This window comes from Macaca fascicularis, chromosome 9 (genome assembly GCF_037993035.2).
Source record: "Macaca fascicularis isolate 582-1 chromosome 9, T2T-MFA8v1.1".
NCBI classification, from domain to species: Eukaryota; Metazoa; Chordata; class Mammalia; order Primates; family Cercopithecidae; genus Macaca; species Macaca fascicularis.
Genome location: NC_088383.1, coordinates 115892417 through 115915000, shown reverse-complemented (window position 1 = coordinate 115915000; position 22584 = coordinate 115892417). Strand labels below are relative to the sequence as shown.

Here is a 22584-nt window from a genome sequence, read left to right as displayed (position 1 = left end):
TAAATCACGAGAACCTGCTTTTCTACTGCGCCACACATAAAGTAAAAGTTTGGAAATGTCGTATCTAACTAAAAACTCTTTAATTATTTGGTCAAATCAAGGGGCACTCTCATCTCTTATTATTTTTAAATTAACCACATTCTTTATGCAATGTGCATACATTAAGGAGCAGTAGAGAGATGGAGTTTTAATTTTTACCAATTCAATTTAAATGCAGATTTTAACCACTCACATGATGCTACTGTGTACATCATTAAGCATCATTATATACTACATGAATCATTGAGAAATCTCCTGAGAGCCATTCTACTATGTAAAACATGCATTATACTGACAAGCAGTCAAATGACGTCTACTTCTGTCCTCATTAATGCTCTTTTTGAATTACAGGTCAACCGATTATGGAACAACCTATGAGAAGCTGAATGATAAAGTTGGTTTGAAAACCATTTTGAGCTATCTCTATGTGTGTCCTACCAACAAGCGTAAGGTAAGAAATGTATATTCAGTATGCTACTCCTTCATGATGTGACTTCTGTCTTGATTGGCTAACATCTCTAGCTACCTAAAAATCCATTATAGTTAAGCTGGGATTAGAAATGTAAAGATGAGTTGATGGATGTTAAGGTTGTAAAATGTGTGACACATCATAATTTTCAGATCAGCAGCTGTGAATGTAAAAGGGCGAGGGGGGTAGGTAGATCATTACCATTTCTGAAAGGCAGCTACAAAGAATGAGTCTTGTTGGGTGGATGCTGCTGACTCTCTAGTAAGAGTTCTGACCAGTCAATCACAAGAATCCGAATGAGTCTTGACAAGACAGCAGAAAAGATGGATTTTCATCTGATGGCCCAGTTTTTCCTCGACATGGAACAAATAGATTAACTAGAATGTAAGTGAATGCATTGTCCTACAGCAGATATGAAGTTTCATTTTTAAAGTTTGTTCAGTCTGCACACAAATGTCAGGATGAATGCAATGCATTTAGCAGAATAGAGTAGCTTGGAAAGAGTGATAAGATTAGTCCCTTCTGAGCATGGATCTTAGCTGCAAGAAGCCTTGGAGATCATCATATACAACACCCTTTTTTTACAGATAAGAAAACTGAGATTCAGAGGAAAGAAATAGATTGTGCCCATTGCAGAGTTATGGCCATGATTAGGACTAGAATTAAGGTGTCTTGGTTAGCAGTCATACTTGTTCCACTATGTCATACGTCTCCTATTAAGAGAGCTTATCTACTGCTCGGATATGTCATTTTTTAGGAAGAAAATATTGCTTTTAAATGAGAAAGACATTTATTTGTCTCAGAAGGAGAGTGGTACTACATCTGTACCTTTGTTTTTATAAACTTGCATTATCAAATTCTGAATTCTGACATACAATTGATAAGTAGTACATAGGTTACATGAACTAATAGTATTAATCAGGAAATAGAAACGTGTCATTCATTAACATACCCTAAACCATAATGTGTTATGAAGGTAGCACTTGATGTCTATGTTCGCATCTCAGATTTTTCATTAGCTACTGTTAGTGACCTTGGGTAGGGTCTGCATTTTGCCAACTGGACTATGGAAGGTGATGAAAATATCTCTTAAGCAATCACTCTTGATTCTGGCTGCATGTCAAAAGGTGCACTCTCAATTCTGGCTGCATGTCAAAAGTGGTCCCCAAATTTGCAAGCCTTAGCCCCACTGTGTCCGGAATTGGTGGGTTCTTGGTCTCGCTGACTTCAAGAATGAAGCCACGGACCCTCGCGGTGAGTGTTACAGTTCTTAAAGATGGTGTGTCCAGAGTTTTTCCTTCAGATGTTCAGATGTTTCTGGAGATTCTTCCTTCTAGTGGGTTCGTGGTCTCGCCGGCTTCAGGAGTGAAGCTGCAGACCTTCATGGAGAGTGTTACAGCTCACAAAGGCAGCGCAGACCCAAAGAGTGACCAGCAGCAAGATTTATTGCGAAGAGCGGAAGAACAAAGCTTCCACAGCAGGGAAGGAGACCCGAGCAGGTTGCCACAGCTGATTGGGGCAGCCTGCTTTTATGCCCTTATCTGATCCCACCCACAGCCTGCTGATTGGTCCATTTTACAGAGAGCTGATTAGTCTCTTTTGACAGGGTGCTGATTGGTGCGTTTACAAACCTTGAGCTAGACACAGTGCTGAATGGTGCATTTACAATCCTTTAGCTAGACATAAAAGTTCTCCAAATCCCCACCTGATCCAGGAGCCCAGCTGGCTTTACCTAGTGGATCCTGTGCCGGGGCTGGGGGAGGAGCTGCCTGCCAGTCCCGCACTGCGCGCCTACATTCCTCAGCCCCATGGAGCAGAGGGTGGTGCTCGTCAGGGAGGCTTGTGCCACGTGGGAGCCCACTAGGGTGGGAGAGGGGCTCAGGCATGGCCCGCGGGGAGGTGGCTGAGGCCCTGCAAGAATTTGAGTGCCGCATGGGCGGGCCGCACCCTTCGCAGTGGCTGGCCCGGGTGCTAAGCCCCTCTATGCCCAGGGCCGGAGGCGCTGGCCAGCCGCTCTGAATGCAGCCCGCCAAGCCCACACCCACCTGGAGCTCACACTGGCCTGAGAGCACCACAGGCAGCCCCAGTTTCCATCTGCGCCTCTCCCTCCACACCTCCCCACAAGTAGAGGGAGCCAGCTCTGGCTTTGGCAAGTCCAGAGAGGGGTTCCCACAGTGCAGTGGTAGGCTGAAGGGCTCCTCAAGTGCGGCTAGAGTGGATGCCAAAGCCAAGGAGGCGCTGAGAGTGAGCAAGGGCTGCTAGTACATTGTCACCTCTCAATCCCCCCTCTAAACAGGACACCCCAACTACTGTTGGGAATTTGGCCAATGACTGCTCTAGCTACTTCCTGCTGGATAGGGGCGATGAAGGGGCCCTGTGGTTGTAGTGTTCTCCAGAGGGGAACTCTCCAGAGGGGAACTCTGGCCCAGTGAAAGGGCCAGCAGATCAGTCCAGGGGTCCTCAGTAGAAGTTGTTAGTTGAACTCATTTGGGGTCCCATTTGTAAGACCATCTGTAGCTTGATGGCCTGGATTCTAGAGGAAACAAGTTTAACAAGGAGGTTAAAAATACAGGGTCCAAAAGCGAGTAACAGCAAGATGGCTGCCATGGGACCTAGAAAGGGGAGAAGCCATGTTGCCCAACTCCAGAGGTTGGTATAAGAATTTGAAAGGCGTTGCCTGATTTCAGAAGCCGTTTCCTGTAAATGCTGGGCAGCATCTCCTACTATCGCTGACTGGTTAGTATAAAAACAACACTCCTCCCCTAAGAAGGTGTAGAGTCCTCCTTTCTCCACAGTGAGGAGGTCCAGGCCTCGGTGGTTCTGGAGAGTCACTACTGCCAAAGAGTCTATTTGGGATTGTAGAGTAAGGATAGATTTTGTTATCTCTTGCAAACTGTCTGAGAAATCATTTGAGAGTGTGTGGTAGTAGGATAATGAAGTAGATAAACTGGCTATTCCGGTTCCTATAGCAGTAGCCATTCCTAACCCTATAAGTAGGGGTATTAGTTGTATGGCTCTAGATCTTGGGCCAGTGCCTGACCAAACAGATGAGGGCTATCCCTAAACCCCTGGGGCAAGACCGTCCACATAAGTTGGAATGTGTGGTCTGTGGGATCCTCAAAGACAAAGAGAAACTGGGAGTCAGAGTTCAGGGGAATATAGAAGAAGGCATCCTTGAGGTCCAGAACTGTGCGCCATTCTGCTTCCTCTGGTATTTGAGAGAGCAGAGTATAGGGGTTGGGTACAACTGGATATAGAGGAGTTACTGCCTCATTGATGAGCCTAAGGTCTTGCACTAGTCTACACTGACCATTCGGTTTTTATACTTCTAGAGTTGGGGTGTTGCAGGGACTGCTGCATTTCCTTACTAAGCCTTGAGCTTTTAAATGTTTAACAATATCCTGTAAACCTTTATGAGCTTCAGGCCTTAAGGGATATTGCCTTCGATAAGGAAAAGTGGTGGGATCCTTTAACCTGATTTGGACTGGGTGGGCATTTTTTGCCCTTCCAAATTGTCCTTCCAATGCCCAGACTTGAAGGTTGATTTCCTCTTCAAGTAGGGGACAACAAATGGGTAACTTGTTCCCCATATTCATGTAGATAATAGCTCCAGCTTTGGCTAATATATCCCTCCCTAATAAGGGTGTGGGACTTTCAGGCATAACAAGAAAGACATGTGAAAAGAGCAAAGTCTCCCAATTACAACTGAGGAGGTAGGAGAAATACCTGGTTACAGGCTGTCCCATAATTCCTCGGATGGTAACAGACTTAGGGGACAGTCGTCCAGGAAAGGAGATCAACACTGAGAAGGTTGCGCCAGTGTCCAGGAGGAAGTCAATTTCCTGGCCCTCAATGGTTAAGCATACCCAGGGCTCAGTAAGAGTAATGACATGAGCTGGTGTTTGTCCCAGGCACTGTCAGTCCTGTTGTTGGATCATCTGGTTGGGGGCTTCTGTCCCAGAGAACCTTAATCCTGTGGGGCAGTGCACCTTCCAGTGATTGCCTTGGCATAGTGGACATGGACGAGGGGGCAGCTCATTTCTCACTGGACAGTCTTTTTTAAAGTGTCCTTGTAAACCACACTGATAACAAGCCCTACCGGGTGATTGGCCTGCTCCATTTTCTGTCCTCTCTGAACCACCAAGATTTGTTTGTCTGGGGGCCATGACTAAGGCTGCGGCCTTTCTCTGATCTCACTTTTCCTTTTGGACTTGTTCCTCTTGGTCCCTATTATAGAACACCAAGGCTGCCAGGTTTAATAACTCCTCCACATTTTGTTCAGGGCCCAAGGGCTTGCTTTTGGAGTTTTCTCCTGATATCTGTGGCTGATTGGGTAATAAACTTATCTTTTAGAACCAGTTGACCCTCGAGTGATTCAGGTGACAGGGGAGTATATTTTCTTAAGACCTCCCATAGCCGCTTGAGGAAGGCAGAAGGATTTTCTTCCTTTCCCTGAGTTATGGTAGACATCATTGAATAATTCATGGGCTTTTTCCTAATTCTCCTTAGTCCTTCTAGAACACAGGTCAACAGATGTTTATGACTCCAGTCCCCATGATCTGAGTCGAGGTCCCAGTGGAGATCCATACTAGGGATGGCTTGCTGACCAGTAGGGAATTTGTCCCTTTTTCCCATTATCATTCTATCCTTTACGTGACTAACATACCAAGTATCTCCAAACTCTCGGGCTGCAGCTAAAGCCGCATTCTTTTCATTAAAGGCCAGGGTTTGATCTAACAGTAACATGATATCTCTCCAAGCGAGGTTGAAGGTTTGCCCTAAGCCCTGTAGGACATCTGTGTACCTATGAGGATCATCTGAAAACTTTCCCAGGTCTACCTTGATCTGCTTCAAATCAGAAAGAGACAGAAAGGGACATGTACCTGGGTTGGGCCAAATTATCCTCCCCCTACAGCTTGAAGGGGACATAACCAATAGCCTGGTGGTTTTTGGTGCTTTAGAGATTTCTTTGCTTATTTTCTTCTGGGCAGGGGAGATTAGAGGGGGATTATCATTAATAGGAAGGGGAGCTATAGGGAAGCTAGGATTTGGGGGTAAGCTGAAAGTTCCTCCTGTGGGATGTAAATTGCAAGCTTTGCCTAGCTGTGTATTCTCCTTCAATGAAAAGAAAGCTTGGACATAAGGTATTTCACTCCATTTGCCTTCCCTCTTACAGAAAAGGTCAAGCTGCAGAATAGTATTGTAATTTGTACTTCCCTCAGGTGGCCATTTTTTCCCATCAGAGAGAGAATATTGGGGCCAAGCCTGAGTGCAGAAAAAAATGAGCTGCCTCTTTTTCAGGGTTTGTGGGTCAGACTGGTCCCAATGGCTTAGGATGCATTTCAAGGGTGAGCCTGTTGATGCCTGAGTGTTTCCCATCTGAAAGACAAAACTGCCCGCGGTTTTGGTTTGTTTTGTTTCTCCCCCTGCCCAAGAATCCACAGCGGTCCCTGGACCCTGCTGATTGGAATAGTTGCGCTCACTGACACAGCAGCAGAAACACTAGTTTTCCTCCCAGACCACAAGGAGGACCAAGGAAGATCGGATTTAGTGACCCTTACCGATGCATTCTCGAAAACCTGTTAGAGTCCTAAGCATTCTTCTGTTAGTATTGGGACCTTGCCCATGTCCTGTAAAGATGTTATGCCCCAGAAATGAAGTGGAGGACCATGCCCTGAGGGAGGGAAGGGATCTTGAGTTGGAAGAGTGACACCTTTTGTCCTCACTTATAGGAATAGGAAGGACACAATTTCTGAGACTCCCCATATTGTAGCTTCAGGAATAGCTTTTGTTAAGCCTGCTAGTCTGAGGTGGGATCCTAAAATTCCAGATAGTACCCCCTACCATGGGACTTTGGGCAAAAATTATGTCTTTCTGATTGGTGAGCCCAGGTGCCTAGAGAAGGTAACAGAGTCCTGGAGTTTATACTAGAAATCATTCTTATTGGAGAAACTAGTAAAGCACCAGAGACAGGGAGCAATTTTTAGAAGAAGGACTAGCCTCAGAGAAGAGAGGCAAGAGGAAGTTTGTCTGACAGGCGTTAGGATCCAGGAGACAAGGGTCAGAGTAGGTAGAATAGATGGGGGAGTCTTGCTTGGGCGACATGACTTTGAGAGTTCCCCTCATGGCTGCAGGGTCAACCAACTTGTTGTCGGGACCCCAGAGCTCAATGGCTTTCCTTTGTGTCGACCCTCGGCTCAGCCCAGAAGTAGAGGAAAAGTGGAAACTGGTTCCAGGCAAACCAATACTCCCAACTCCAAAGAGTTGGGGGTTGTTAGAGAGCCCTTTCCCAGAAAGCCTGACACCCATGTCTTTAGTTCAGTGGCCACACTAGTTGCTTTTAACTGGCCAACAGGTGCCCAGTATTTAGCCCCTGAATTCTAAGGAAAAATAGGACAGAATAGCAAGTGAAAAGGATCCAGTGGTACTCACTGCTTGGTGATAGGCAATGGTCTCACTGCTTGGTGATAGGCAATAGTCCCTTCATGGTCACCAAAACGTGTTTGGAATTGGTGGGTTCTTGTTCTCGCTGACTTACAGAATGAAGCCATGGACCCTCACGGTGTTACAGTTCTTAAAGATGGTGTGTCCGGAGTTTGTTCCTTCAAATGTTCAGATGTGTCCAGAGTTTCTTCCTTCTAGTGGGTTCGTGGTCTCACCTGCTTCAGGAGTGAAGCTGCAGACCTTCGCAGTGAGTGTTACAGCTCTTAAGGCGATGCGTCTGGAGTTGTTCGTTCCTCCTGTCCGGAGTTGTTCATCCCTCCCAGTAGGTTTGTGGTCTTGCTGGCTTCAGGAGTGAAGCTGCAGACCTTCGTGGTGAGTGTTACAGCTCATAAAGGTGGCACGGACCCAAAGAGTGAGCAGCAGCAAGATTTATTGTGAAGAGCGGAAGAACAAAGCTTCCACAGCGCGGAAGGGGACCCGAGCGGGTTGCCACTGCTGGCTCCAGCAGCTTGCTTTTATTCTCTTATCTGACCCCACTGACATCCTGCTGATTGGTCCATTTTACAGAGAGCTGATTGGTCCATTTTGACAGGGTGCTGATAGGTGCATTTACAAAACTTGAGCTAGACACAGAGTGATAATTGGTGCATTTACAATCCTTTAGACAGAAAAGTTCTCCTAGTCTCCACCCAACTCAGGAGCCCAGCTGGCTTTGCCTAGTAGATCCTGTGTCTGGCCCTGGGCAGAACTGCCCACCAGTCCTGGGCTGCACACCTGCACTCCTCAGCCCTTGGGCGGTGGATGGGACTGGGCGCTGCAGAGCAGGGGGTGGCGCCCATGGGGGAGGCTTGGGCCACGTGGGAGCCCATCGAGGCAGGGGGCGCGGCTCAGGCATGGTGGGCTGCAGGTCCCGAGCCCTGCCCCGCAGGGAGGTGGCTGAGGCCTGACTAGAATTCCAGCACAGCGCAGGCAGGCCGGCAGTGCTGGTGGACCCAGCCCATCCTTCCCAGCTGCTGGCCCCGGTGCTAAGCCCCTCATTGCTCAGGGCTGGCCGTGCTGGCCGGCTGCTCCGAGTGCAGAGACCACCAAGCCTGCATCCACCTGGAACCCGTGCTGGCCCAGTTCCCACCCGTGCCTCTCCCTCCACACCTCTGGCAAGCAGAGGGAGCCGGCTCTAGCCTCGTTCAGCCCAGAGAGGGACTCCCACAGTGCAGCGGCAGGCTGAAGGGCTCCTCAAGCACGGCCAGAGTGTGTGCCAAGGCTGAGGAGGTGCAGAGACCAAGCTAGGGCTGCTAGCACGTTGTCACCTCTCACCACCACTGTTGCTCTGGATTAGGGTTTAGGTAACTATATCTTGGTAAAGCTCCCCAGATGCTTCTGATAGGTATCTAGGATTAAGAACTACTAATATAAAGTGTAATGTTCACTCTGGCTGTAAGCATTTCAAGTTCTTCAGTAGAGACAACATAACTTTTCAGTTGAGCATAGACTCTGGAGTAAGAAGAAGAGAGAAAACCCGGCTAAACCGATTACCAAGTATATAAGCATGGTGATTTACTTAATCTCTCCAAGCACAGTGGGATTCAGTTTAAAAGGGGGACAGTTATAGTACCTACCTCATGTGGGAAGTTTTGAGGATTATATGAAATTAGGCATTTCAAATGCTTAGCACAGAATAGTAAAAGCTTAATTAATGTTTTCTCTGCATTTCATTCTTTTTCCTTCCTGCAGTGTCCAGCAGAACTTTCTGTGATGATAGAAATTTTCTTCTAAGCTCTTCTGTACTTTAGACATTAACAATTTATAGCTGTTGAGTATTCGAAATATGGCTAGTGTAACTGAGTAATTGGATTTTAAATTTCATTTAATTTTAATTAATTTAAATTGATATAGCCATGTGTGGCTGATGGCCACAGTACCACACAACCAATAATGTCAACCTCACAAATTAGAACTATACCCCAAACATTCCTATCCTCCCTTTACTGGCTGGTTACTTCATTAACAATTACGTCTAAACAATTTTGCTCTGCTGTATGCAATCCCAAATTGAGGAACTGAACTTATATCTTTTATTTTTATGATGAGATTTAGTTGTTTGTTGGCTTTGTATCGATTTTTGTAATCTCTATTGATTTTTCTTCAGTTCATATTTTTAGCAAATTTAATTTTAACAATCAGCAAACTGTATGTTAGGCAATGTGCTATGCACTGTAGGATATAAAGAGAAATAAGCCAGCAACTCATCCTCAGAGGTCCTATGTTCTAGTACTGGATGTGGCATGACGTTTTGTAATTTAAAGATCCCTGAACTAAGATTCAGGAATCTAAGTCCCTGTCTTGAATCTACTTCCACCTAACAGGTGGCTCTGGGTGAATCATTTACATTTTCTCCATTTGTAAAGAAATATAGGAAAACAGAATAACTTTATGCCTGGAAGAGACCTCAGAAAAATCAATGATACTCTCTGTTTCATTGATGCTGTTAGAGAAAAACATGAGGGGAAAAAAAAAAAAAGATGCCAAATACCAAATCTGACTATAGGCTTTTCTGTAGCTGCAGAATATATGATGATGATCCAGAAACTCCAGGATTGTTTTCAGGAGCAGGACTTAAGGAGTGAGATGCTCAAGTCCAGATGTAGCTGCTAAGACTGGAAGGGAAACAGAGAGGTAATAATACAGCAACAAGCCCAACCATCGAATCCACTCACGTCAATATACCATGAATCAGGCTGCGTAATTAGTCCATAGTTACCTGAAGGACGTTTAAAGGGGCAGTTAGCCATGGGCATTTTACTGATCTTAAGACTTGACGCTCCCTAGTTCTAGAAAAAGAGAAGTCCCTGTGCACGACTATGAGGGAATGGCTTTCTCTGGGACTGTTACCCTTCAGATCAGAGGTGGTCCTGAGCTGTTTAAATCACAATGTTATGAGTGAACCTAAAGGAAGGGATCTTTTCCTCTGTAGATAAATGAGGCCCCTATAGTCACTTTCTGAGATGCCAGTAGATTGAAGAAATATTGGAGGACGATGAAGGTCTTAACAATGGTACACAAATCAATAAAGTTGACATAGCAGTATATTTGTGCACAGTTTTTCTACTTATGAGGTGAATTTATTACCATGAAATATGTATTCCGCCCACCCAAAGGACATATTGGAATCAAAGAGATAGTACTTGCACAACATTTTAAAGTGTGAATATATCTTCTCCAGTCAATGAGAATTTATGTTAAAACAAAAAGAAAAAAGAAATTTCAGGCTCTGTTAATTATGCAGAACAAAGGCAGTGCTCAAATGTGCTCCAATTCTTCTAGGACTTATGCTATCCTCCAGTGATAAGGGCAGACTCCTTTAAAAAGTTGTATTAATTCTCTCAGATCTCCAGGGTGCTATCTAGCAAGTAAAAATCTTTTCTACCAGATACTTCTCTCTGCTTTTCACACTAGTGGGAGCAACTGGAATAAAACTAACAACATCAGGGTAACTCTCTGCATTCCCCGAAACCTGTTTTTTGCCTTCACATTCTTATAGCTATTTTTAGCTGTTTGTGTGGACAAGAGCAGTTCTTCAATCATCATGTTGGAAACAGCAGGCTTCATGCCTTGGCTTTGCAGGCAGCTTGTTAGGGGCACTACCAGAGATCAGAGTCCAGAATAAAGCAGGATCTTATTTACAGTTTAAATTAATGATCATCCATTGGCTGTTTCCCTGCAAGCCTGCTGTAAATTACAGCAGCTTTTCTTGGCTAGGTCTGTTACAGTAAAAACTGTAATCTCAACATACATCAGTGTAAGAAATCTTGACTAAGAGATAGAAAGAGGGGTCCTAGGTATTAGCCTAGATCGTGCATCTCTTTTAAAGGAGACCTGCATCTGGCCGCTGATATATGAGGTTGGTCCAAAAGAAAAGGCTGAGTGGTCCTAGTGCCAGAGGAAAGGCAGGCTGGCTGTCACCATGTCTCAGAGGGAGAACAGTTTCCCCCACCCCATTCATGATAAATCCCAAGGCTTGTTTGTGTCAGCAGAGGTTTATTGGTCACCTACAGTCTGCTATAAGAAAAGATGATTTAACCTGTACCGGAAAGGAACAGCTGGGATGCAGAAGGTGATGGGAAGAACTAATACAAATGTAGCAAAGAAAAAAACAAAAAAAAAGTTGGTTGGGCACGGTGACTCACGCCGGTAATCCCAGCACTTTGGAAGGCTGAGGCAGGAGGATCACGAGGGCAGGAGATTGAGACCATACTGGCTAACACGGTGAAACTCCATCTCTACTAAAAATACAAAAAAGTAGCTGGGCGTGGTGGTGGGCGCCTGTAGTCCCAGCTACTCAGGAAGCTGAGGCAGGAGAATGGTGTAAACCTGGGACGCAGAGCTTGCAGTGAGCTGAGATCGCGCCCCTGCACACCAGCCTGGGCGACAGAGTGAGGCTCCGTCTCAAAAAAAAAAAAAAAAATTGAAATCTCTGTTTTATTCTCAAATTCTCTCTGAGTTGACATGTATTCTGCCTAAAAAGAAAACTTCTATAGACTCTGTGTGTCTTTATCAGCCATACCTTTCCCATCACCCCCAACCAACCTGAGCTGTTCTCCTTTCACAAGGGATCGTGTAACATCTTCAAGGATTAAAGAATATAAAACCACTAGTAGAATTCACTAGGGAATGAAAGGAAAAAAAGAAGTGTTTTGTTTTGGTTTTTTACTTGGAAAAGCCAATTCTTTTAGTTGTTTTATCCTTGTGGTCTCAGCACAGTTATATTCTAGCAAAGAAAAAACATAGACAGTATTTGTTCTTTATGTTTCTGCACCCCCTTCACACTCCATTTTTTCTCATTTCTGTGTTATCACCACTTAATTTACATCATTCCTGCTGAGAGACTCTTCCAAGACTTTCATTCTATAAAGAGGACCCTAGCTCCTCAGAACACATTGGCCATTCCTACGCGTCTCTTGGTACATACCAGCATTAAACATTGTTTGCGTTTTCTCCAGATGTTTAAGTTTTACTTACCCTATTGTATGTGACACTTTCTAAATGAGGATTTGATTATTGACTTCTTATCTCTTTAAATCTGAGCATGTTTAATTCCTCTTGTCATTTGGTTGAGTGTTTTGTGTATCCTGTAAGTGACTTTTTTTTTTTTTTGAGATGGAGTCTTACTCTGTTGCCCAGGCTGGAGTGCAGTGGCACAATCTTCGCTCACTGCAACCTTGAACCCAGCCTCCTGGGTTCAAGCAATTTTCTGCCTCAGCCTCCCGAGCAGCTGGGATTACAGGCATCCACCACCACACCCAGCTAATTTTCATATTTTTAGTAGAGATGGGATTTCACCATCTTGGTCAGGCTGATCTTGAATTCCTGACCTCGTGATCCACCCGCCTCAGCCTCCCAAAGTGCTGGGATTATAGGCATGAGCCACCATGCCTGGCCTTTTTTTTTTTTGAGATGGAGTCTTGCTCTGTTGCCCAGGCTGGAGTGTAGTGGCACGACTGCAACCTCCGCCTCCTGGGTTGAAGCGATCCTCCTGCCTCAGCCTCCTGAGTAGCTGGGACTAAAGGCATGCACCACCACACCAAGCTAATTTTTGTATTTTTGGTAGAGACAGGGTTTCACCATGTTAGCCAGGCTGGTCTCGAACTCCTGACCTGAGGTGATCCACCCTCCTCGGCCTCCCAAAGTGCTGGGATTACAAGCATGAGCCACCACGCCAGTCCCATGTGTGTAACTTTTGAGAACAAAGAGGAATGAATAGTTGATAGGATCCACCACCTTCTCTTAGGAAGAATCATGTATTTATACTCATTAAATCTGAACCTAAAAGATTTTGGGGATATTAAAAGTCTACTCTTTTCTTTAACAGATATGGAAACTGAGTCCCAGAGAGTTTAATGACTTGTCTGAAGTTACATGCAGCTGGGGAATGATAAGCCAAGATCATTAGAGCTTGAAAGTAAATCTTAAATGCCACATCTTCCATAAAATTTAATCAGTTTCCCTGATGAGACTTGCTCACTCCCTCTTATCTCCAAGACATCTGTTTTCTTTTTTCTAGCACTTTACTCTCACTTCTGATTATAGTTCTTGACCATGTCTAATCCTTCCTTTAGAATGCAAGGTCCTAGATGGCATAAAGTGCCTTAATCAGCTATGTATTCTTTAATGTGCGGAGCATAGGATTTTGGTATACAGTAGGTGTCCAAAACATGACTGAGTGTTTGAGTTGAACTTTGGTTTTCTTTTGGACTCCTAGGCTGAAACTTAAATGAAATGCTCTGTGAAATCAGCTTTAACTCATTTATTTTCTCTAACTATAAATTTAATTATTTCAAGTGAGTAAACAAGAACAGTAAAGAACCTCTGTAGGTTTTAGTCATTTCTGGGTCATAATGTATAATTTTGTCTGTTCTAACCAAGAAGAACATGATTAATATTTAAAATACCAGGACTTTGCATAGCACTCACTTGACATTATCTAGCGAGGCCAAAAGGAGCTAGCGTATTGTATAATACATCAAAGCGGGTACGTGACATTCCCTTGGCGGACAAGCAACACTTGCTTATTCCACCCTAACCCTTTCATCTGTCCCTTTGTACACAAGATCATCCATTTGCCTCTAATCTTTTTAAAAAGAATGTATGTTTCATTGATAAAGAAATGGACCAGGTGCTGTGGCTCACACCTGTAATCCCACCACTTTGAGAGGCCGAGGTGGGTGGATCACCTGAGGTCAGGACTTTGAGACCAGTCTGGCCACTATGCTGAAACTGTCTCTACTAAAAATACAAGAAATTAGCCAGGTGTGGTGGCAGGTGCCTGTAATCCCAGCTACTTGGGAGACTGAGGTGGGAGAATCCCTTGAACCCGGGAGGCAGAGGTTACAGTGAGCCAAGATCCTACCACTGCCCTCCAGCTTGGGTGCGACAGAGTGAGACCCGGCAAAAAAAAAAAAAAAAAAAAAAAAAAAAAGCCACGCATGAATTTAGAGACATAGTGGAAGTGGCATTTTCCAAACTTCAATAAAAGTGACTTGTAGTAAATAAATCCTTACTTCCCTACACTTAACCTGAGGAATGATGGCCAAAGGGAAAGGTCCTCTCCTTTGATCCTTTTTGGGTACAGCTGAGTGTTTATACTGTTTCAGTCCATGAAGCATTGTTCTGTTTCCTTCTTGAGCATTAAAAATATAAAATCCAAGAAAGCATGCTGCATCTGTCTTTTTACTCGGAGTGATTTTCCAACAGTTATCCCCTGGGTTTCAAACGAGCTACAGAATAACAAGGGCAGAATGCGCTCTTTGAAACAGGGTTGGAGTGCCAGGAGCAGTGCCCACTAGACAACCCCTTGTCACTCCAAAAAGTCCCTGCGTAAGCCTCTGGAACTCGTGGGCTCTTTGGAACATAGAGAAAAACAACACTGATCTAAGACACTCTTCTCTCTGTACACTGACCTGTACCTGAAATTGCCGTATATCCTGTATTAGTTTATATAAATCAAAGCACCTACTATAACATTCATAAATTTAAACATGCTAATAAAACTAACTCTTAAATTTTAATACAATATGTTACAGTACACAGTAAGTACCTAGTTGCTTTTTCTGGGATATTATCTGTGTCTCTCTAACACTGATGTTATAAAAAAACAAATAAATTAATGATAAATCAGGTTCAGGCAATAAATTCTGATCAATGCATACATTCCAAAACTTACTTTTTCCTTCCTCGTGTCTTTTCTTGTTCCCCATATCTGCTAATTTGCCTGGTTCTCAGAACTGATCAGGTTAACTGGTGGTTTACTGTTTTACTTTATGCAACGTTAAGTAGTACTAAGTACTTTTTTTTTTTTTTTTTTTTTGACATGAGATCTCGCCCTGTTGCCCAGGCTGGAGTGCGGTAGCACAATCTCGGCTCACTGCACACTCCGCCTCCTGGGTTCACCCCATTCTCCTGCCTCAGCCTCTCGAGTTGCTGGGACTACATGCGCCTGCCACCACACTCGGCTAATTTTTTTGTATTTTTAGTAGAGACGGGGTTTCACAGTGTTAGCCAGGATGGTCTCGATCTCCTGACCTCATGATCCGCCTACCTCGGTCTCCCAAAGTGCTGGGATTGCAGGCGTGAGTCACCGTGCCTGGCCTAGTACGAAGTACTTTTCTGATAGAAAGAAGCTTCCTGCTTAATTAACATAACACATTTGTTATTCTTCATTTGTAAGGTGTTATGTCTATCACATATAAGAAGAATCTAATACATTACATATTAATCATGAATTGGTGACTTTAAAAACTAAGTTATATCTGTATGATGATCAAGTTTATATGTTATTGGCATTTTAATTCAAAATTGTATTAGCTACATTTATGTATTTTTAAAAGATACAGGTAGTTAGCTAGCTCAATAAATAACTAGGTAGAAAGGTAATAGATAGGTCCACCTATAAATCTCTTCTAAGTTTAGATAATGCTTTTTTTCATTAAAAAGTAGAACTCTATCTTTTGGTTTTATACCTTTTTGACAAATGAAATTAATCAAGGTAGTAATAGCCTGAATTACTCTCTAAATATTATGAACATTGATCTGGAAACTGCACATTTTTTATATGACCGAGTGGTTCTTGGAAAATAGGTTGCCTCTGTGGCCAAGTGATCAGAAATTCTCAAATACAAAAGGAAACCTTTTGGAAGCTGACCATTCTTCAAAGTAAGCATAATAGACTATCTGTGTAATCTTCTTCGAAAACAATTTGTTTTTAAAGTTATCTATCTACTTATTTATTTATTTTTGTCTCATCATCTGTCCTTATTAGAGCTCATGTTTTCTGAGGTCTGGCTGGCCAAATATTAAGTGCCCATCCATTACCCTTTCATGAAAGTCAGATGCATTATTTCTCATTGGTTCCAAGTTATGCTCTGCTGTGGAAAATGGTCCGAGGTCTTTTCAACATTCTGATCAGTTTGCTTCCAGCACACTCCCTGTGGTTTCTCAGGGGTTTCCATCATCTTGTGTTTGACATACTGTATCTAGAACATTTGTTTCTAGTGAATAGTCTGTGCTGCTCTTATGATGGATGGAGATGAATGCTGGCCGCTACAGGAAATTTGCCATATTTACTAGGGTGGAGATGTTTCACTCCAATGTATCAGAAATGACCCAAGCTTTCTCCTAGTGCTGTCATGAAAACAAAGTCAATGTGGATGAATCTTTAATAAAACCACTATTTCTCCCCTGGAGAAATTAAGAGTACACCACCAGCCTCAAGAGCTAAATTGTTTCTATTCAAATGTTTCTTTTGCTGACCGACCTTTCCCTTGACCAGATCTTCTTTTCATAGTTTTGTCCTTTTGTTCCTCAAAGCATCGCTTCCCTATTTTACCGGGTCCTTGACCTCTAATGTGCATCTTGTTTTATAACCTTTCAAGTCAACTACTTAAATTAAGTTTTGCAGAACAAAAACTATAGCTCGTAGGTAACAAGTAGCCTTAGATGCTCATAGGTGAAAAGTCCTGCTGTATGGGATATATACGATGCAAGAACTGGGAGAGAAAAATCTGTTCCTGACTGCTTGGGGCAGTGTTTGGAGAGTAGAATACTAAGTGTTACCTTGATTGACAACATCTGGCACCAGAAAATGAACATGCTTGTAGTGGAGAAAATGACCATGTGGATGAATCCAAAAAACAAAAGATATGTAAAAAGAAAACATCTGGAATACACAGCCTCTCACAGATAAGAGGCATAGAAGGAAGGATATAGAAGTAAAGCCAAGAAATGGAGGATGACAGATTACTATGAAGAATTTAAAGTAACCAGAGTAATGAGAGAATGCTAATACAACGAGCACAATGAACACAGAGGGTAGAAGAAAAAGAAACAATAAAATTGTAAATATTTTCAGCAGTAGAAGTTTAAGAATCTCTTGAGATCTCTCAGAGAGAGGAGAGCTAATTTACCAGGAACTTATTAAGGCTTTCAGAGGGAGTACAATTTACCCTTATCTTTCTGTTCTTCCTGAGTGGTTTCAAAGGGGTAAAAGATGTTGATGGCTGTGGTTGAAATTGGTTTTGCCAGGAAAGAAAACACAATTATGACTCAAGTGTGGGGGTGTGGCAGGCCTAGATCTAGGTTCCCTAGCTCCCCTGCAGCAGATTCAAATATCATCGCTGCTGCCTACACTTAATGAATTTTTGTCCTTTTATTGCTCTTTCTCTTAGCTACTCCCTCATACCACTGTGCATTGATCTCTTGTATTTATATGTATACCTTGTATTTTCTGTACTCCTCATGTATACAAACTCAGCACGTATTTCCTCTCACTGCGGAGCTACACTTCGTTATTTGAAAGTGGTCATTATGAATTTTTGCTCAGGGGCGTCCTTAGTTGTGGAACAATGTTTAATATGATGGACCCTGGAGCCAGGTGGCCTGGCCTTAAATTCCAGCTAAGCTACGTACTAATTCTGTGCCCTTAGACAACATGTTATTTGTTGGTTTGTTTGTTGTAAAACCGTCCATGACACAGTTTCCTCCTCTCCAAACTAAAATATAATGATTGTGTCAACATCCTAAGGTAGTTATGGGAAATAAAGAGTCAAAACTAGCAAAGAACAGTGCCTGAGACCTAGCAAGCATTCAACAAATGTTAGTCTCATTGTTACTCTTCTTAACTGTTTGAAATTATATGGCCATGCCTTTATGCCGTCTTTTGTCAACTCATCCAGAAGGTATTAAATGCCTATTTTGTTCCAGATCTTTTTTAAGAACTGGGAAATAGAAATATAAGACATTGTTCTTCCTCTTAATGATTGCACAGTCTGGTAGAGGAGATGAATGTATAAACAATCTCTTACAGCACAGTACTTACGTATCATGATAGCTATGTACATAGAACTCTATCTTTGGAGACCAGGAAAGTTTCACAGAGATGCAAATATTTGTCAAAGGAGAAGGGGAAAGGAAAATGAAAACACTCTTTCAGTGTATGTACTCCCAGTGTATGGGAAACTATAGTTTCTCATAGTACAAGCGCACAATGCATATCTTGGAATAGTTTTCAGATTTAAATGATTAAGAGTGTCTATTTTGATTCTTAAAACATGTTAATTTCCACTGATATCTGACTATACTAATTAAATGCTTAAAATGTCCGGCTGGGGGCGGTGGCTCACGCCTGTAATCCCAGCACTGTGGGAGGCGAGGCTGGTGGATCACAGGTCAAGAGATGGAGAACATCCTGGCCAATGTGGTGAAACCCCAGCTCCACTAAAAATACAAAAATTTGCTGGGCGTGGTGGTGCATGCCTGTAGTCCAAGCTACTCGGGAGGCTGAGGCAGGAGGATCGCTTGAACCCAGGAGGCAGAGGTTGCAGTGAGCCAAGATCTTGCCACTGCACTCCAGCCTGGTGACAGAGTGAGACCCCATCTCAAAAAACAAAACAAAACAAAAATCCTCATGACCCATTTGAATTACAGTTTTTATATAATAGTGTAATTTATTTTCAGTTGCAATAAATTTTCTTCCTGTCTTGCTTATAAAATCAATATTTGGGCAGTGGTGATGTTATTAATATTGAATTAATAGAACTAAAATTCACCTTATTATAGATTTGACATATTCAGCATGTATCTTAAGTACTATTGGCCAGTCAGAACTATTGATGAAACCTGGAGGTATAATATTAAGAAGAAACTAATTGACGTATTTTATTGAACACCTGGGTTGTGCCTTGTTCTCTGCCAAAATGAAGGTGAATATAAAAGAAGCATGAACCTTGCTATGCTCTTACAGAGTTTACCATCCCAGTCCAGGGATGCAATTAAATAACATAAGGTAGTAGAGTGGGTCGTACAGATGACAAAGGCTTTAAGAGTTTAGAGAGGGCTGTAATCTCACATAGTCAGGGAAGCAGCATAAAAGGGCTTAAGCGGACCAATGAAGCGGATCAGCGTAACACAAAGTCATGACATTCACAACAGAAAAATACCCTTTAGTTGAACTAATATTTATTGACTGCCAGGCAGTGGGGATACAAACATGCATAACACAGGGCCCTGTCTGCAGAGAGCTCACAGAAGGAAGGGAGAAGTATGTAGTTGGAAATGAGCATCAAGTTTATACTGGTAAAGGTACTGTATCTTTCATTTTCTAGAATCTTAAGAATTTGAAGTCATATGTTACACATTCTCCTCTTTTGCCTCCTAAAGCTTATAAAATGTTCCTTTGATGGATCGTTTATGTAAATTGTTGATGTGGAGAATACAGTCTCTCTAAACTTATTGGACCCTGAGGAGGTGGCCTGGATCACGGGAGTGGGTGAATATTGGGAACGATGAGGAAATGAGAAAAATGGAGTAAAACATAGCAATTAAAGAAACAGCCAAGCATTTGTGGGGAAGCAGGAGGGACGTGGTGTTCCAATGATTAGTACCTCATCTTTTTCTCTACTACTTTCTAAAAAGGGCCCAAATTCCCTTGAACAAGAATAACTACAACTTTAAATGCAGATGCTATCCCCATCAGCATCCAGATTTCGCTGGGATGGATGTAACTTTTCTTAGGAGCCAAACCCATCCAACTTGACGCAAATAATTAAAGTGTTTGGATTCAAGGCTGTCCAGGAAAACAGCTGAACCTGTGCTGGGGAAAGACAGACTGGATCTTACAGGAAGGCATGTATTTGATATTAAAGTAGTCTGCTTTCTTTTGAATCTCTGTGATGTGTGTTTGTGTGCGTCTACCACTTTTACTTTATTAGTGCATTATTTAACCAGCTGATTTACATATTTTCTCCACTGGCTAATACTGTCTTTGTTCCTTGGGCCCAAGCCCTTTGTGCTTCTATTTGGAAGTACATTGCTGACATTTACAGACTCCCACAGAGGACTCAGTCAATTACTACCATAGATGCCCATTGTTCCAAGAGAGCTGACCTTTGCCCCTAGGCACCAATTAAAATCCATTGCTTCTTACCCCTGCAGTGCCAGTGCTTGCTGTAATTCTGGCTCGATGCCCAGTGCAACTGGTGGGATGCATTCATTTTAGTCTTCTTTTTATTATTGTTATTTTTTTTCAAACAAGAAGAGAGAGACCTGCAAATGAAAATGTATGCTTTCTTTAAAAGAAGGGTCAGACCACCAGAATTACCAATCATTTTCAATTAAATGACCTTTTGTGTCAACATAAATAATGACCCTAAATAAATAAAATAATTAGGAAAAAATTGGGAAGTTGCCTGTGGGATTATCCCAGCTTCAAAAAACAGCAGAGCTCTCTAATTACTTCCTGATGATGATTTGTTGCTAATTGCAGGGCTATTCTGCCCTAGGCATAGCTGGGTATGCTCTATGGCAAGCTGACAGAGAGACCAAAGTCCCAGCATGTGGGACATCAGGCACTGAGCCCTCTACCTGTCAAATAATATGAGTTACCAACACACTGCTAGGCTGGTAGCCTCTTAGGTAAACATAAGTTTCTTCCTAGAATCAAATTTAGGATTAGGGCATTTAGAGCCAGAACTAGTTTGTCTGAAATCACAGATGTTCATTGTAGCAAGAGTGATACCTCTGACTGACCAGTAGCCTTAAAGATATGCTAATTTAGAGAAATAAAAATGGAAAAGTATTGAAACATTTATAATTCCCGTTGTAACTTTTTTCACTTTTCTATTTCCGCTACCTTCTGTTGTGCTACGGGTGTGATGCTGCTGACATTTTAATGGGATTCGAAGCCAAATTCTACCAACCAAGTTATTTTGGTAGAAATGGCCACAATATAAACACAGTGGCCCAGAAAGAAGTCTGAATATACTCAGATTGAGACAAGAAGTCCCGATTTGCTAAAAAGTAAATGGAGCTTGAAATTTGCCTTTCCCTGTTTGATTTAAAATTCCAGATCTAAGCAAGTTAAAGCTTGACAGAAAGAACTGGCCACTTCTTGTAGAGATAGCCTCTTCCTCCCACTTCCTCCTTGCACTTTTAGTGCTAACAAGCACATGCAGAAAATGCAATTAATTATTTGATCTGCGGAGGAAGTGGTTTCTGCAGTTATATTTCCCTTCTCTTCCCCTCTATTTACTATTTGAAATTTTATAGACTTGTGAAGATTATACTTGCATGAGGGCTTAAAAATTCCCAAGAGCCATAGCATCTCACTTATCCCACCCCGTAGGCCTTCATGGTATAGACTGGGAGTATAATATGATGAGTAGGAGGCCACCTGGCTTCCTGGAGACCCAAGTCAGCATTCTCTTACCCAGGTACCAATGGAAACTGATCAAGCTCATTTGATAAAGCCCAGAAGATTATCAAACCCAAACCATTTGGCTTCAATTATTACAAATACAAAGTTTTACCCATTGTTCGTTAGGTTCCTCCCATACATACCTAACTCGGGGGAGTTACAAAAAACACTGAAATACGTAGGAGAAGGCCTTGTTGAAATTGGATATTACCTATCTACAACTGCTTAGTTTGTTGCTTCTATCATTTATATTCTTCCCTCTCTCCCTCCCTTTATTCCTTACTTTTTTCTTTTCCAAGTATCATTTATTTGAAGGACAGAGGCCAGGCAGGGTGGCTCACGCCTGTAACCTTAGCACTTTGGGAGGCCGAGGTGGGCAGATCATGAGGTCAGGAGATCGAGACCAGCCTGACCAACATGGAGAAACCCCATCTCTACTAAAAATACAAAAATTAGCTGCGTGTGGTGGCACGTACCTGTAATCCCAGCTACTTGGGAGGCTGAGGCAGGAGAATTGCTTGAACCCAGGAGGCGGAGGTTGCAGGGATCTGAGGTCGCACCACTGCACTCCAGCTTAGGCAACAGAGTGAGACTCCATCTCAAAAAATAAAACTTACATAAAAGGACAGAATATAAGACCACCTTGTGTATTTACAACATAGTATATTTTCAGAATTATTACAGAACCGTGTGTGTGAATGTGTAATCATCGCATCCTTATAAAAATACCATGAGGTGGGTAGGAGAGGTTAAGGCAGTGCTGCTTTATATGTGAGGCCTAGTTAATGACTGGTTGCCTTTAACTGGAACCCCGATCTTTGCATTTCTGGTCTATGTTCTTCTGTCATAGTTTACTGTTTTCCAAACATTGCTCTAGTTTTCTTGTCTGGAAGTTTAGTTTTTACTAGTGTTCTTCAGGCTGATTCCACTGTAGATCTTCAATAAATTTCACGTTTTAAATATGAATTATATAATCTCAGATAAAATACAAAGCACAGAGAAAATGTAAAGGCAAACCATATGTCATATTTTTAAGTTGCCTTATGTAAAATAATTCAGCCTCCTGCTTGTCATTTCTGGATAACAGCCTTGACAGATTTATAGGATAAGTTTGATGCTTTTAGAAGGCTGAAAAGGATTCTATATCGAGGATCCCAAGAAAACCTTGTAACTCCAGGTCTCAGTACTGGTTTCTAGGAAGGACTCAGTAAATACTTGCCAATAAGTCAATGAGTAAATACATGCATGGATGAATGAATATAATAGATAAAAGGAAGTTGATGGATTTTCTCCTTGGTATTTCTTTTGTTTTTGTTTTGAGACAAGGTCTCACTCTGTAGCCTCAGCTAGAGTGCAGGTGGTGTGATCATAGCTCACTGCAGCCTTGAAT

At 42.6% G+C, this 22584-nt stretch overlaps 1 protein-coding gene across 8 annotated transcripts in view; it reads left to right on the top strand.

Annotated features, from left to right (window-relative positions):
* Nucleotides 1-22584, top strand: part of SORCS1 (sortilin related VPS10 domain containing receptor 1) — a 591779-nt gene that overhangs the window by 325566 nt on the left and 243629 nt on the right. For all 8 annotated transcript variants that reach the window (XM_005566385.4, XM_005566384.4, XM_065521387.1 and 5 more), the window contains exon 3: nt 391-490. In XM_005566385.4, coding sequence (XP_005566442.3) covers nt 391-490 — 100 coding nt within the window. The remainder of the gene's footprint in view (nt 1-390; nt 491-22584) is intronic.